Source organism: Delphinus delphis, chromosome 13 (assembly GCF_949987515.2).
Source record: "Delphinus delphis chromosome 13, mDelDel1.2, whole genome shotgun sequence".
In the NCBI taxonomy this organism is placed as follows: Eukaryota; Metazoa; Chordata; class Mammalia; order Artiodactyla; family Delphinidae; genus Delphinus; species Delphinus delphis.
In genome coordinates, this window is record NC_082695.1 from 26,081,317 (window position 1) to 26,096,743 (window position 15,427).

The following is a 15,427-nucleotide window of genomic DNA, read 5'->3' on the forward strand; positions in this document are numbered from 1 at the left end:
CGGGCCGGGAGGGGCTGCGGCCGGGGACCCGCGCGCGCTGGAGCGGGTACAGCGCGCCCGCACTTCGCGGGGAATGCTTCTCGAAAGACTAGGAGCTCGCTGCACAGACGGGCCCTCAGAGTCACTAGGACTCCAAAGCTCGCCCAGAAGTGAGGGCGCTCCGGAGTGCGCCACCGTCCGGAAGTGCGGCGCCGTCGGTGTAGGGCTCGCCGGGAAATGTAGTCCCTCGGGGGCGGCCCGGGGCGGTGGCCGCACGTCCCGCGGACCCGGTGGCCCATCGGGCGTGGACCCGGCATGGCGGGGCCGGGTGGCTCGGGCGGCCCGATCGGGACCGGGGCCCTGGCCGGTGGCGCGCGGTCCAAGGTGGCCCCGAGCGTGGACTTTGACCACAGCTGCTCGGACAGTGTCGAGTACCTGACGCTCAACTTCGGGCCCTTTGAGACAGTGCATCGTTGGCGGCGCCTCCCGCCTTGCGACGAGTTCGTGGGGGCCCGGTACGGCGGGGCGTGGGGTTCCTGGGGAGGGGGTGTCTGAGGAGGTCCCAGGCGGGGCGCTGGGGCGAGGCCGGGCCGCCGTGTCCCGGAGCGGGACCCGGTAATGGCGGGGCGGGGGGGTTGTCCACGGCAGGGGAGGGGCTTCCGAGGGAGTCCCGGAGCGGGGTGGCCCCGGGCAGGGTACTAGAGTTAAGTTGTGTTTGTGGGTCTCGAGCTGGGGCCCCAGGTGCTCGGTAGGGGGGTGGGAGTGTCAGGGGTCCCCACATGCAGAGTCCTTTGGGGGTACTGGTGGAATTCAGGAGTCTCCATCGATCTTGGCAGTTGAGAGGTGTTATCCGACTTCTGTGGGAGCCTCAGTGCCAAGTCTCATTCCTTGGGTGCCCCCAGGAGGGTCCTAGCCTGACCGCCACCCACCCCTCTCTTTCCAGGCGCAGCAAGCACACAGTGGTGGCCTATAAAGATGCCATCTATGTATTTGGTGGAGACAATGGGTGAGTCTGGATTGAGGAGGGAGAAGCACAGTGGTGGGGACTGGGTCTCTGCAGCTCCACTGCCATCTCTCCAGATATTAGCTAAGCACTCGGCCTCAGCTTCCAAATCAGTGAGGCTCCCTCAGCACTGCAGCACACTCAGGACATGGAAATATCCCTCTTGTTCTGAGTGAGTGGACACAGCCTTGAAAGAAACACATTTGCCATGGCTGCCACCCCTGCCAGGCACTTCTTCCCTGCGCCTCCCTCTGGGCCTCACCCACATGCTCACATGGCAGTTGAGAAGGTTTGGAGGATACAGATTTATTTCCTTCCCCCATTTTTCACTTTTGTAAGGGTTTTCCCACATTTTGCTGTACATTCCCAGCAAACAGCTTTTCCTGATAGCACATCTCCATCCCACGAACAGTTCCCAGTGGCTGGTTTCCTTTGGTGAAATAATGGCCGAGGTGAACCCTTGGTTTGTGCAGCCGCATCCTTCTCCTGGAGTGTTTTTCCCAGGAGCTGGACCACCCCAGAGGGAAAGAGCTGTCTTAGCGAGGGCGGGACCACATCAAGTGCAGGGTGCGGGCACAGCAGGCAGGCTTGTTCTGCACCAGGAGGCAGGGTCTGGTCTGGTCCGGTCTGGTCAGGGAAGCTTTCCTGGGGGGCTGATGACCTGAAAGATGAGTAGGAGTGAGCCAGGCAAAAGAGGAAGAGTGTCCCGAGCAGAGGGGTCAGTATGGGCAACCACCCAGCAGTAGGACAGTGTAGAACTGTGCTGCCCGGCACCCACTGGGCTTCTGTCCCTCATCCACCCCTTCATGTGCTCAGGAGAGGCTAGGGATGCCCACCAGGGCTCTGGAAGGTTGGGAGCCTGCTTGATGTGGGGCTGAAGTTGGGCTCCTGGACAGACAGGGCTCAGTTCAGGTTACAGCTTTGTGGTTTGGGGCAGGTGGCTTAAAGCCACCAACTGCACCCTGGTCTCCTCTGTAGAAGGGGGTGGGCCTCTGCCCTGCTTTTGCAGGGTGCTCCTGAGGGTCAGTGAGCATAGGGCTGTGAGAGGCTGAGGACAGAGGTGTCCCTGTGCTGAGGGTGTGGTGTTGGCACACAACTCATCCTGCCCTTGAGTCCTGTCCCTGCCTCTCAACCATAGGCTCTGGCTTGTAGCCCAGGCAGGGCTGGCCTCTGATTGGTGCTGCAGCCATGGTCCTGCAGGATTCCCTGGAGGAGCTGACCTGGGGCTGACAGAGTGGGCAAGCCCCCACGGGGACCTTCAGACTGGATAGAAGGGTCTCTTGGGCGTGGCCCCTGGCTTCCAGCCTGTCTTCCTCAGTCTCTCTTCCCATGTGCAGCCAGCTAGAGTGTGTTCCTTCTTGAGTCATAACCCTGGGATGGTTCCCTCTGAGTAAAAATGCAAGCCCTCCTGGCAGTTTGTGAGGCCCTGCCCGCGTCTGCACCCACAGCTCCCCTGCCTCTGTCTGTGCTGCACTGGGTGACACCTCTGCCTTGCGGTGTTCTGATTGCACCAAGCATCCTCCTGGTTAGCCCCTCTCGCTGGCTGTTCCCTGCTTCCCACCCTTCCTGCCCCTCCTCTAAATCTCCTGTGAGTGAGGCATTCCCCCACCCCTTGGACTAACCGGACCAGCCAGCAGCGCCCCCTCCCCTTCTGCACCTCTTACTGGCTCCATTGGCCCCCAGGCACACAGATGTTTCATTTCTGTCTCCTCAGCCAGGGCTGGACCTGTATTCCAGCACCCAGACAATTCAATAAATGTTTGTCACTTGAAGGAATAAAATGAGGAAGAGGCATCCGCCCACAGATGTTTACTGCAGCCTTAATGAGAATCCCCTGAACCATAAAAGGCCTGGTGTCCAGCGCAGGGCAGCGGGTGGGGACATCCCCCTGGAGTGTTCTGTAGCAGGTGGAGTTTGAGTGACAACTGTGTAGTGAGAAGCAGAAACATTTTCTGTACAATGTGACACTAAGAAACAGGATAGGAATTTGTCTCATTCTAGTTGCAACTTTGTACAGACTGGCTACAAAGGTGCTCATGTAGCTGGGGCGGGGGGGTACAAATGAGAAAGGGGAGGGACTACAGTCATGCCTCTGCTTCCCAGCCCCAGCCCCCTGGCTCCGTGGCCTCAGGCAGGCCCTTTGGTCTCCCAGGCTGTTTCCTGGAGGCGGAGGCTAAATGAGGAGGCTGGGGTGCTGGGCTCCTGTTGGGTGGACGCCCTTCTCTCTCTTACTGATAAGGGCTGGTGGTAACGTGCGGGTCTTTTTTTTTTTAATTAATTTATTTTCGGATGCGTTGGGTCTTCGTTGCTGTGTGTGGATTTTCTCTAATTGTGGCTAGCGGGGGCTACTCTTCGTTGTGGTGCACGGGCTTCTCATTGTGGTGGCTTCTCTTGTTGTGGAACACGGACTCTAGGCGCACAGGCTCAGTAGTTGTGGTGCACGGGCTTAGTTGCTCCGCGGCATGTGGGATCTTCCTGGCCCAGGGCTCGAACCCGTGCCCCCTGCCTTGGCAGGCGGATTCTTAACCACTGCACCACCAGGGACGCCCCAACGTGCGGGTCTTGTTAGGTGGTGGGATGGCCAGTGGATTTGCTTTCTGCTTTATTGTATCTTTTTTTTTAAAATTTATTTTTATTTTTGGCTGCGTTGGGTCTTGGTTGCTGTGCGCGGGCTTTTCTCTAGTTGCGGCGAGTGGAGGCTACTCTTCGGTGCAGTGCACGGGCTTCTTGTTGGGTGGCTTCTCTTGTTGCAGAGCACGGGCTTTAGGCGCACGGGCTTCAGTAGTTGTGGTAGTTGGGCTCAGTAGTTGTGGCTCGTAGGCTCTAGAGCGCAGGCTCAGTAGTTGTGGCACACGGGCTTAGTTGCTTCGCGGCATGTGGGATCTTCCCGGACCAGGGCTTGAACCCGTGTCCCCTGCGTTGGCAGGCGGATTCTTACCCACTGTGCCACCAGGGAAGCCCTGCTTTATTGTATCTTTAATGTAGTTATTACATTAGCTTTGCAATAAAGAGGTGGCAGGAAGAGAGAGAAGGCAAGGGACCTCCTCTGACATGTGAGCCAGCGTCTGCGTCGTATGGCGCAGCCTCGGAGAAGGGGTGCTGCAGCCCACAAGTGGGCGTGTGGGTGGGGATTCTGGAACAGGGGGTGAGGCGTGAGGAGCCTGGGATCATGCTTAAGTCCTGACCCCAGGCAGGCTGGTTCTGAACCAGCTGGGGAGCTTCCTTTGGGGTCACCTCTCTGGTCCCTCTGGCATCAGCTGGTTGCCTAGCCCTGGCTGAGTCCCCCAAACAGCTGCCCCCACCCCCGGGCACAGTGTCCATCTCCCGGGTCCCTGGCTGTCTTTCAGGAAGACGATGCTCAACGACCTCCTTCGTTTCGACGTGAAGGACTGCTCCTGGTGCAGGTGGGTGTCCCCAGTTCCAGCCCTGTTTTTCTCTAGACACGGAGCACCACTGGGGCCTGACTGCCAGCCAGGTCCTGCTCATGGAGAGCTAGAGAAGCTTCGAGGAGGAGATGACAGCGCCCAGGACTGCTCTTAGTGATCCCCTCTATTTCCTGGCTTTCTTTTCTGGTCTGTAGCTGAGATTGGTTTTTCTGGATCCTGTTACTTAAGGGGATCTATTTGATCCAGCTGTGGGTCCTTCGATTCTGCCTCAGGAGAGCTCTTCAGTCACCAGGCCTGTCTCCTGGAGCCGACAGGGGGACCATGGGCTGATGGGGCGTTCCAGGATGGTCTCTGCTGCTGCAGGGTGCCGCCCAGGGGCTGGCAGCAGCGGCTCCCCTGCCCTCCCTGCCCTGTGGGGCCCATCCTCTGGCAGGAGACCCCACACAGGCAGTGGGCAGCCTGTAGGTCCTGGCTTCCCTTCCCAGCTGTGTGGCCTCGGGCATGACACCTGCCATCTCTGAGCACTGCACATTTGTGCCCATCTGCTCCAGTCCAGCCCCCACTGGGAGCAGCTCACAGCTGAGGAGAGAAAAAGATCCCAGGATTAGGAGGTGCTGGGCTTCCTCCTGAGCTATGCCAGCTCCTTGTGCAGGAGCCCCTCGGCACCAGGCTCAGCAGCAGCTCTGGGCGCTGCTCTCTGGGTTGGGGTCTCACTGCCCCGCTTCGACAGAGGAGGATGTCCACGCCCAGTACTCACAGTTGCTGAATGTGGCCCAACAGGTGGCATCACCCCTTGCCCAGACACCCGGGTGGTGCTGTATTGCTTTGGAAGTTTGTGTGTTATTTCTCTCACACTTGATTGTAAAATGTGTCCAAGAGTTACAGATTAATTTAAAAATCACTCTCAAGACTTTATAATTCTTTGTTAAAAGTTGCTTAAGTATAAAACTCTGAAAAGGAGCAGCCCCAGGAAAGCAGTATAAACCGGTTTTTAATTCAATAAATAAGATGTGTGGACCACCCATGCTGCAGAATATGGTGCAGCTGTGGGGATGCAGGTGTGGATGGTTCCAGAGTAGCAAGGACATCTACCACATGATCCATTTAAAACAATTACTCAGACGCATAAATATGCCTGGGAAAGGTGGTGGGGAGGCATGCTCAAGGTGTGGATGGTGGTTTCTGGCAAAGGAATTATACATATGTTTCAGTGCTGTTTTTTGGGGTTTTCTTTATTGGCAATATTTTAAGGTTTCTATAACGAGACAGGTATTACCCTCAAAATACTCAAGCAAAAAGAAGTTTGGGGGTGAGGGGGGCTGCCCCCTGCCGACACCCACTGCCCCTTCTTTCCCACCAGGGCCTTCACCACTGGGACCCCTCCTGCTCCCCGCTACCACCACTCGGCCGTCGTCTATGGCAGCAGCATGTTCGTCTTTGGTGAGCTGCCCTCCTCCCATCAAGCCTCGACCATGTGCTGTGCTTGGCCAGCCTCTCTGTGTACTGTCCTCTGAGTTCCTGGGCTGGGTTGAGGCCCTCTCATGGGCCCCTTTCCCTGACCGTCCTGATCTCCTGGGGGTGGAACTGTCTGCCTCTGTGGCCAGGCTGGTGTCCCCCAACCAGGGGCAGGACACAGGGTTCTGCTCCTCTGTCACCAGAGCCTCGAGCAGGGGCAGGCAGGCAGGAGGTGCCCCCGAGGGTCAGAGGGGTCCCAGAGTACATTTTAACTGAGGCTAGATCCTGCCCCAACCCCCTGGGTTTGATGACTGAGTTGCTGCCTTTGGATGTGATGGCTTCTCACTCCCTTTACAGGGGGCTACACTGGGGACATTTATTCCAATTCTAACTTGAAGAATAAAAATGACCTCTTTGAGTACAAGTTTGCAACTGGCCAGTGGACAGAGTGGAAAATTGAAGGACGGTGAGAGACTTTGCTGAGACCTTTGGCGTTGTGCAGGCTGCCGTGCTGGGTCTCGGGGGGCACCGGGCCTGGATCAGCTCTGTAGAATTACAGATGATGGGCGTTAACTGCCAGTCGCTCCTGTCTGCGCCTCCCCCGGCTCTTAGATACCCTCCTTCCAGAGGGTAGAAGGGACAAGTGTACTGTGGATGGCACTTCTCTGGCCCTGTTTTGCACGCACCCCCTTGATATTGGGTGGGAGCTGGGAAAGGGCTCTGTGCCCTTGAACATGTGAATCCTTGTCCAGCTGCCCCAGCCTCATGAGTTCAGCCTCTGCCACTGTCCCTTATTCCCAGTGGCCCAGCTGGAGTCCCCAGAGCTCCGGTTACCAGGTGTGGGCACGGCAGCCCCAGGGCCCAGCGGCGGCGGCACTCGTAGGCTGTGGCCCTGGCCTCATGGGGCCATGAGGCTCAGATCTGCACGGGGCAGCCTCCCTGCTCACCCCCTCCTCCTGCCCCAGGTTGCCAGTCGCTAGGTCAGCCCATGGCGCCACAGTGTACAGTGACAAGCTGTGGATCTTTGCCGGCTATGACGGCAACGCCAGGTAGGTGGCAGCCCGGAAGTGCACCAAGGCACAGAGCAGCCTTCCTGCGCTAGGGAGGGGGGATTCGAGCTGGGGGTTTCTCAGGAGGGTGGTTGTGTAGACAGGGCTGGGAGAACAGGAAGATGGGCAGGACGAGGGCCACTGAGTGGAGCCCCTGCCCAACCCTCACAGGGGACAGAAGTTCTGGCACCCCTGAAGCCCCCTGGGGCGACTGAGGGGGTGGCGAGCCCACCCATGTCTGTGCAGCTGGCCGAGGATGTGCTGGCTCCACAGCCCCGAGGCCATAGCTGGGTGTCATCAGAGCCAGGGGTCGGGTGGTGGCCCCTCGAATGGCTGGGGTGAGGATACTCGGGCCCACGGTGAGCAGTGACCTGAGTGAGCAGGAGGGTGGCAGCGGCAGGGCTCAGACCCGGCCCGCCTCCCCATGGAGGGCAACAGAGGGCCCTTTCCTCCTTGTTGTAGAACATTGGCTTTGCTGTATTTTTCTGATTACAAAAACAGCACACGATCATTCCCCAGGAATTCAGCGTTACCGAAGCCCCAAGTGCTGCAGGGTTAGTGGTGGCTTTTGTGAGGGCCTCTCCTGGCTCCAGGGGGGCCGGCCCAGCAGGGATTCAGTGCAGCCGAAGCCCCCACCCCGAGGCCGCTCCATAGTCCCCTGGTCAGAATCCCCCTTGGTGCGTTGTCTTCCTGGAGCCTTCCCTCCTGGCTGGGCCCAGGCCCACCCTGACTGCCAGCCCAGCTGTGGGGTCCCGACCCCTCTGTCCTAATGCAGGTTGAACGACATGTGGACCATCGGCCTCCAGGACCGGGATCTAACGTGCTGGGAGGAGGTGAGGGGCTGGGGCCGGGGAGGCCGCTTTGTTCCTGGCCTCGCCAGGCCCTCCTGACATCCGGCCCAGCCCTCTCACTGTCCCTGCGGTGGTTACGCAATGACTACGGGCTCCGAGCCTGTGACTGGTGCAGTTTGGGGCTGATCCACCCTTCTCTGAACACAGTGGGGGCGGCTACTGTCGGGGTCCTGGGCAGTGTGTCTAACCACTGCCCTGTCTCACCTGTAGTGAAGGCTTCAGCCCCAACTGTTCAAAACTGGGCCCATTCATATGGGGGCTTTAAGCTGTTCCACAAAAATGGACCCATGACCCCTCACTCACGGAAGGTTCAGGAGTGAATGTAGCCCTAGCTCAGCGGGTCGGCCCCGGACCAGGAGAAGGGCTCATGGCTTCCCCAACCACACAGGTGGCCCAGAGCGGCGAGATCCCGCCCTCCTGCTGCAACTTCCCAGCAGCCGTCTGCAGGGACAGGATGTTTGTCTTCTCAGGCCAGAGCGGGGCCAAGATAACGAACAATCTCTTCCAGTTCGAGTTCAAGAACAAGACGTGAGTGCCCTGCTGGTGGGGCCCCCGTTAGCACACCACACCAGTGCCCGGGGCTGCCTGTGTGGGCTCCACACACAGCCAGCACCTTGGGAGCGGGGCCGTGAGGGCCCTTACGCAGCCTGGACCTGAGACCCCGCAGGCCCCTCGGGGGGTGGCTGCAGCCCAGCATCCTGGGGCCTAGGCAGCCTCCCTCCTTGTCTCAGTGTGAAGACAGCCAGCCACCCCTTCCAGCAGCTGCCTCCCCGGGCAGGTGCCACCCTCCTGCCCTGCCCCTGCTGCCTGCTCTATGTTGGGGGACGAGGGTGAGACAGGACCCCATGATGGGCTGCGAGGAGCCAGGCAGGGCTGGTGCCAGGATGAAATGGGGTGGGGGGCTCAGAGCCCAGGTGGAGGCTGCAGGGGAGCACGAACCCCCACCCCATCGCTGGTTCACATGCAGCGTGAACACACATCACAGGTGGACACGCATCCCCACCGAGCACCTGCTCCGGGGCTCTCCGCCGCCCCCGCAGCGGCGCTACGGGCACACCATGGTGGCCTTTGACCGCCACCTTTACGTGTTTGGGGGCGCAGCTGACAACACACTCCCCAACGAGCTGCACTGCTACGATGTGGACTTCCAGACCTGGGAGGTCATTCAGCCCAGCTCGGACAGTGAGGTGAGTGCTGCTGGTCCACAGATGGGCGGGCCCAGGGCCAGGGGCTCCAGACAGCCAGCAGGAGCAAGGCTGGGACACCTGGGGCCCTCAGTCCTGGACATTGCCCTGGCCCGACCCCGGCCTGGGCCCCTCTGGCCTGTTCTCCATCTTTCCACCTATGGGCTAACACTTCATGGCCCAGCATTGGCGCTGTGCTGGGGATGTTCTTCCGGGATGCATGCCTTGACCGCAGCCAGGCTCCCATCTCGGCCGTGCTGGGAGCACCCTCATCCTGTCACTTTCCCCCCACACTGTCCCCACAGCACCCATCCCCACCCCAGGCGGGGACAGCGGCGGTCTCTGGCCACCTGTCCGGCCCTTGCTGAGGGGCTGTGCACCTGCCCGTCTCCCCCAGGTCAGTGGAGCCGAAATGCCCGAGCGAGCATCTGCTTCCGAGGAGGCACCTGCCCTGGGCTCCGAGGAGCGGGGCGGCTGCAAGAAGTCCCGGGATGTGTTTGGCCTGGACTTTGGCAGCACCACCACCAGGCAGCCCACCTTGCCAGCCTCAGAGGTGAGGGCCGGCACCCTCATGCCCACCCCTCACGCCCTGAAGCTGGTCCTGTGCTGAAGAGGCCAAGGCTCAGGGCTTACACAGCACGTGAGGTGAGGCCGGGAGCCCATGGCCTGCTGGACGGGCTACATGGGTGCAGCACATGACACCCAGCACCCTCTGCCACCTGGTGGGGCCACAGGGCCTGTCCAGTCTGTGGGCCCACACAGGCCCCGCCTCCCCCCGCCTCCCCGCATGGTTGTGCGGGGGGGTTGGGGGTCCTGCCCTGTGGCCCCTCCTTCCAGGCCACCGGTGCCCTCCTTGCTTAGAGCCTGGCCGCGGCCAGGCCTCAGCCAGCTCTGCTTCTGGAGACCCCGCCCTGTCCCTTCCCCTCCAGCTGCCCAGCGGAAGGCTCTTCCACGCGGCTGCCGTGATCTCCGACGCCATGTACATCTTCGGGGGCACCGTGGACAACAATATCCGCAGCGGGGAGATGTACAGGTTCCAGGTGGGGCAGCCCGCGCTGCCGGCCTGAGGCGGAAACTGGAAACCGAGCCCCTGGGGGGCGGGGCTTTGCGGGGGCGGGGCTTGTCTGGCGCCAGAGCCGAGGCTGTACCTGGTGGGCCGGCAACCCCTCTGACGGGTCGGGCGGTTGGGCCCGGGTACTCTGGAACCTGAGTGCGGGAGGGGCCGGGCGGACCCCCGCAGAGCCTGTGGGGGGCTGGCTGGGCGGACCTGTCCAGCAGCGTGGTCTCTGCCTGCAGTTCTCCTGTTACCCCAAGTGCACGCTGCACGAGGACTATGGGCGGCTGTGGGAGAGCCGCCAGTTCTGCGACGTGGAGTTCGTGCTGGGTGAGGTGGGTTGCCCTTCTGTGCCCGCTGGCGGCCCCCGCCCCCAGGGTGAGTGTCCCCCGCCCTCCACCAAGGTGTCCCTCTTCCGGCAGAAGGAAGAATGCGTTCAGGGCCACGTGGCCATCGTCACGGCACGCAGCCGCTGGCTCCGCAGGAAGATCGTGCAGGCGCGGGAGCGGCTGACCCAGGTGAGGGCCGCCCGCCGCCTGGGCAGAGGCTTCCGTGGGGTGTTCTTGAGCGTGCCTTCCTCTGCCCACAGAAGCTGGAGGAGGAGGCGGCCCCGGCACTCAGGGAGGGCCCCGCTGGGGCCGCGGGTGGGGCCCGGCCACCCCTGCTGCGTGTGGCTATCCGCGAGGCCGAGGCACGGCCCTTCGAGGTGCTCATGCAGTTCCTCTACACAGACAAGATCAAGTACCCGCGGAAAGGTCGGCCTGCGCCGCGGGCGGGAGGGAACGGGATGGGGTGTGGCCACCCTGGCAGGGGGTGGCCGGGGTCTCCGAGGCTTCACCCCACCTGTGGCTGAGCCACCTCGTTGCGGAGGGAGCCCGGGCACCCCCCCCCCAACGCCCCGCCAGAGGCTCAGGGGTTCTTGGGCACAGGCCACGTGGAGGACGTGCTGCTCATCATGGACGTGTACAAGCTGGCACTGGGCTTCCAGCTGTGCCGCCTAGAGCAATTGTGTCGTCAGTACATCGAGGCCTCCGTGGACCTGCAGAACGTGCTGGTCGTGTGTGAGAGCGCTGCCCGGCTGCAACTGGGCCAGCTCAAGGTGCGGGGTGGGGTCCGTGGCAGCCTGTGCCCCCTCCCCACCTGCTGTGGTAGGTCCGGCGAGGCCTGACCCAGTGGCCTGCGGCCTATCTGTCCAGGAGCACTGCCTGAACTTCGTGGTGAAGGAGTCCCACTTCAACCAGGTGATCATGATGAAGGAGTTCGAGCGCCTCTCATCTCCTCTGATCGTGGAGATTGTGCGGCGGAAGCAGCAGCCGCCTCCCCGCGCCCCCTCGGACCAGCCCGTGGACATCGGTAGGGACCCACCTGGTCCCCGAGAGTGGTGGACAGGGCACAGCCACCTTGGGCACAGGGTCCTACCGCAGGTGGCTCAGGCTCGGGCAAGGCAGAGACCTGCTCAGCGGGCTGGGTGCCAGGGTGACATCTCCCAGGACCATTCCTGGGAGAACATGGGCCCTGTCCAGCGAGTGCTGCCCTGACTGGGACGCCAGGCATGAGGGTCTGCAGCGAGCAACGAGCTGAGGGTCCCACGATTAGTTGCCCAGCTTCTCTTCTAGGTGGGCCCACATCTGGGCCTGGTGAGGGGTGGGCACAGCCCTCAGACGCTTGGTGCCTCCCTGTCCCATCCCCACCCAGCCAGGAAGGGACCTCACAGACTCCACCCTCTGGCCCTGGGGCCTGTGCTGCCTCGGCCATGGGCTCCAGGTGACACAGCTGAGGGGGCGCCAGCACTGGGGCAGGAGAGAGCTCAGGGGGCCGAGTCCGGGAGAAGGTCAGACTCGGGGGGGACAGAGCCTCAAGGGCCAGAGTAAGGCCTCTGATCTGGGGGTTTCGTTCAGGGGGGCAACACGGGCAGATGCACAGGAGGTGGTGCCCTGGGGTCCTGCATCCTGAGTCAGAAGCCGCCCTCTGGCTCAGGCCCCCTCTACACCCCCAGGCACGTCTCTGATCCAGGACATGAAGGCATACCTGGAGGGGGCGGGCGTGGAGTTCTGTGACATCACGCTGCTGCTGGATGGGCACCCGCGGCCAGCCCACAAGGCCATTCTGGCAGCCCGCTCCAGGTAGGTGGGGTGTGTCTCGCGGGCGGATGGGTGGGTGGGCAGCTGGGCACTGGCTGACTTGCTAAGGGCCTGCCCACCGTCTGCAGCTACTTTGAGGCCATGTTCCGGTCCTTCATGCCCGAGGACGGCCAGGTGAACATCTCCATTGGGGAGATGGTGCCCAGCAGGCAGGCCTTCGAGTCCATGCTGCGCTACATCTACTACGGCGAGGTCAACATGCCGCCCGAGGACTCGCTGCATCCTCACCTCTGGGGCTCCCGGGTCATTCCCAGGACAGCTTTGGGCCCTGCTGGCTTGGCCTGGCCAAGCGATTTCCTGAGGACTTCTTAGTGTCCAGTCTCTTCCGGGTTCTCTGGAACAGTCGGTTGGCTGGCTCAGAGAGGTTTGCAGTCAGGAGAGACGGGTGGGTTCAGAGGAAGGGGTCATGGCTCCGTGTGGGGTGATTCCTGGCCAGGTCATGTCTGTGGGGGTCTGAACATGGGAGGTCAGGATGCCCTTCAGGGCTCTGTGAGGCCGTGGATGTTTCAGCAGATGGGCATGTGGGTACTTTCCTGGGGAGAGGAACCTGTGGTTTTCTTTGGATCCTGAATGGAGCTTTGGACACCTGAGTGGTTCAAAGCCCATGTAGAGGCTCTGCCTGGATGGGAGCCCGGCTGTTGTGGTGGGTGGGCCCCCCTTGACCTGAGCAAGAGGCAGCAGCCCTGGTTCAGGGCTTCTCCGTCCCTGGTGGCTCCCCAGGGGGAAGAGGGCAGCTGGGTGGGAGGAAGGCTTTCTTGGCCCACAGCTCCTTAACCAGCCCTCAGCTACCTGTTCGCGGCGCCCTACTACTACGGCTTTTACAACAACCGGCTGCAAGCGTACTGCAAGCAGAACCTGGAGATGAACGTGACGGTGCAGAACGTGCTGCAGGTAGCTGCCCTGGCCCTGGGCCTCTGTGCCTGCGCGGTGTATGGGGCAGGGGCAGTGCCTCAGGGAACCTGCCGTTCCAGATTCTGGAGGCAGCAGACAAGACGCAGGCGCTGGACATGAAGCGGCACTGCCTCCACATCATCGTGCACCAGTTCACCAAGGTCAGGGCCCTCCCACCCAGTGCGCTGCCTGCCCCGTCTGCAGGACATACTCCCCTTGGCGGTGGCCTGGGCCAGGTGGGAGGGGCCCTGGCCGCCTTGTGCAGCAGTGGGTTCTGGGGATAACCGGGCAGAGCTGTCCACCCACTGGCTGATCCTTACCCCGTACTCGTTGGTCAAGTCCCCAGAAGACTCCTCGGCCACCTGGCCCTGGCAAGAACACGGCTCCATCCTTTTGGCCTTTGGTTGCCTCCGCAGGTCTCCAAGCTGCCCACACTGCGCTCGCTGAGCCAGCAGCTACTGCTGGACATCATCGACTCCCTGGCCTCCCACATCTCAGATAAGCAGTGCGCAGAGCTGGGTGCCGACATATGAGGGCCCACATGGTGCTGCCCGCCCTGCCTCGCCCACTGCAAAGACTGTGCTGGCCACGTTCGGGCCTGCGGCCGAGGGGTCGTGTGCCCAGGGCCTCCGAAGGGAGCTGAGTGGGGGACTCCAAATGCCTCATCTCACTGCTGAGGACACAGGTCCCACAGGAAGCAGACGGTGAAGCGGGATCCTGGCTGGCACCCTCTCCCAGGGTGGAGGTGTGGGTGGGAAGCCAGGGCTTAGTGGTGAGGACACTGCAGGAGGAGGCAGGGGCCTGGCCAGGGCCCAGTGAGGGAGATGAGCCCACCAGGGAGCTGGCTTTGGGCCCCCTACACAGCAGGGACCCAGCATGGCTTGTGCATCCAGCCACTGGGTCATGTTGCCAAGACCCCTCAATGTGGGGGCCGCACAGCACCCCCAGACCCTCATCAAGGTTGGTGTAAGGGTTTCCTCCTGCCACCCAGAACTTGGGTAGATGGAGTCCAACTCCAGGTGAATTTTGAGGTGTGAAGGGCCCTAAGGTCAGCTCCCAGCCTGCAGGGTCAGCCACTGCGGACTGGGCCAGACATCCAGAGGGGCTGTGGGATCCCACCCACCTGTGTGTGCGTGGGGGCCCTGGGCTGCTCCAGAGAGAAGTCAGAGATGCCCCAGGCCCGCATCTGTTCCTAAGTATTTATTGTCATAGGCTTGCCTCCATTAAAGCCACAGCAGTCCTACCTGCACCCAAACCTCACTGCGCAGTCCCCACCGGTGGCTCCAGCCCTCCATCCTCCTGGAGCTGAAGCTGGGCCATGTGGCCCGATGGCTCAGGATAAGCCAGTCTTGCCTGGTTCTGTTCATGCCAGCAGCTCTCCACCCCCACCCAGGGTGCCCCAGTCACATAGTGGGAGGGCTGGTGGGAGGAATGCAGGCCAGCCTCTGGCCCCTCCCCACCTGAGGGGAGCCCTGGGGGCCCGGAGCTGGCTCTCCTGGCTCCTGGGCTGCCCTGTAGGCTCCTGCCTGCACTGAGAAACTGAGGACAGGCCACTGAGTCCTTCCCTGTCCCGACAGAAGGTGCCAAGTCCACCCCAGTGGGGAAGGCACCATTCTGCTCCTCTTCTGGGAACAAGAACCCTTCTGCCCTGGTTGCCAGGAAGCCACTTTGGGGGAAACACAGCCTCTCTCTTCTGAGCCTTAGAGCTTGTTTCCTGCCTCTAGTTGTGCCCCACGTAAACGCAGCATCTGCCACTCCTCAGGCCTTGCTGAGAAGCCCCAGGTGGACATTCTTAGGCAAGGGGTGCTCACCTGTAGGCCCAGCAAGCTAGGAAATGGCCTGTGCAAGGTGCACCTCGGCCGGCCCGCAGGCTTGGGAACCACCTGTGACCTTGCCCTCTGTGTCTGCCTCCTGTAATGGCCATTTGACTGTGCGTAACGTGAATAAACGAAGTTTCACTCCAAGGGCCCCAAAAAGCAAACCACACAACACAGTGTGGCCTTTTCCAGGACTAGAAAGGATTCAGCGGTGCTCTTGGGGCTGCTGTGGCTGAGGCCCAGCAGGGAGGTCAAGTGTGTGGTTAAGTGCCTCACACACGGAGCTGCTGATCACAGATGCAGGGAGGCCTGCCACGTTCCAGGTGAACTGAAGGAAAATGAGGACAGAGGTGACACCAGGACTGCTGCCCAAGTGCCTGGCCCTCTGCTCCCCACACGCCTCATCCCAGACCTCTGGGGATCAGAATGGTCACTGTGGGGCCCTCACTACTTGCCAAGCATAGCAACCTCAGGTCAGTAATTGCCTTTCTTGTCGGTTTTTCAGATGGGACAGGCCTGGTGGTGAGTGGGGGGCTGACCAGCAGCTGGAGCTCATGCCAGGTCTGACTGCTGGGCAGATTGGATCTGGGGACGGAAGCCTGTTGTTTCCCTGAAAA

At 61.6% G+C, this 15,427-nt stretch overlaps 1 protein-coding gene across 2 annotated transcripts; it reads left to right on the top strand.

Annotated features, from left to right (window-relative positions):
- The first annotated feature begins 217 nt into the window (after positions 1 to 217).
- Positions 218 to 14,969, top strand: LZTR1 (leucine zipper like post translational regulator 1). 2 transcript variants are annotated; one of them, XM_060028506.1, is made up of 21 exons: positions 218 to 494; positions 923 to 985; positions 4,330 to 4,386; positions 5,729 to 5,808; positions 6,181 to 6,289; positions 6,789 to 6,872; positions 7,648 to 7,705; positions 8,112 to 8,251; positions 8,709 to 8,910; positions 9,305 to 9,460; positions 9,837 to 9,947; positions 10,204 to 10,296; positions 10,384 to 10,479; positions 10,554 to 10,716; positions 10,891 to 11,060; positions 11,158 to 11,314; positions 11,958 to 12,084; positions 12,171 to 12,320; positions 12,888 to 12,993; positions 13,074 to 13,154; positions 13,410 to 14,969. In XM_060028506.1, the coding sequence occupies exons 1-21, from the start codon at positions 295 to 297 to the stop codon at positions 13,524 to 13,526; spliced, it is 2,520 nt and encodes an 839-aa protein (XP_059884489.1). In that variant the 5' UTR covers positions 218 to 294; the 3' UTR covers positions 13,527 to 14,969. The 2 variants fall into 2 exon arrangements, with proteins under 2 accessions (XP_059884489.1, XP_059884488.1); XM_060028505.1 differs by having other exon boundaries at positions 219 to 494; positions 10,551 to 10,716.
- Positions 14,970 to 15,427: the final 458 nt, after the last annotated feature.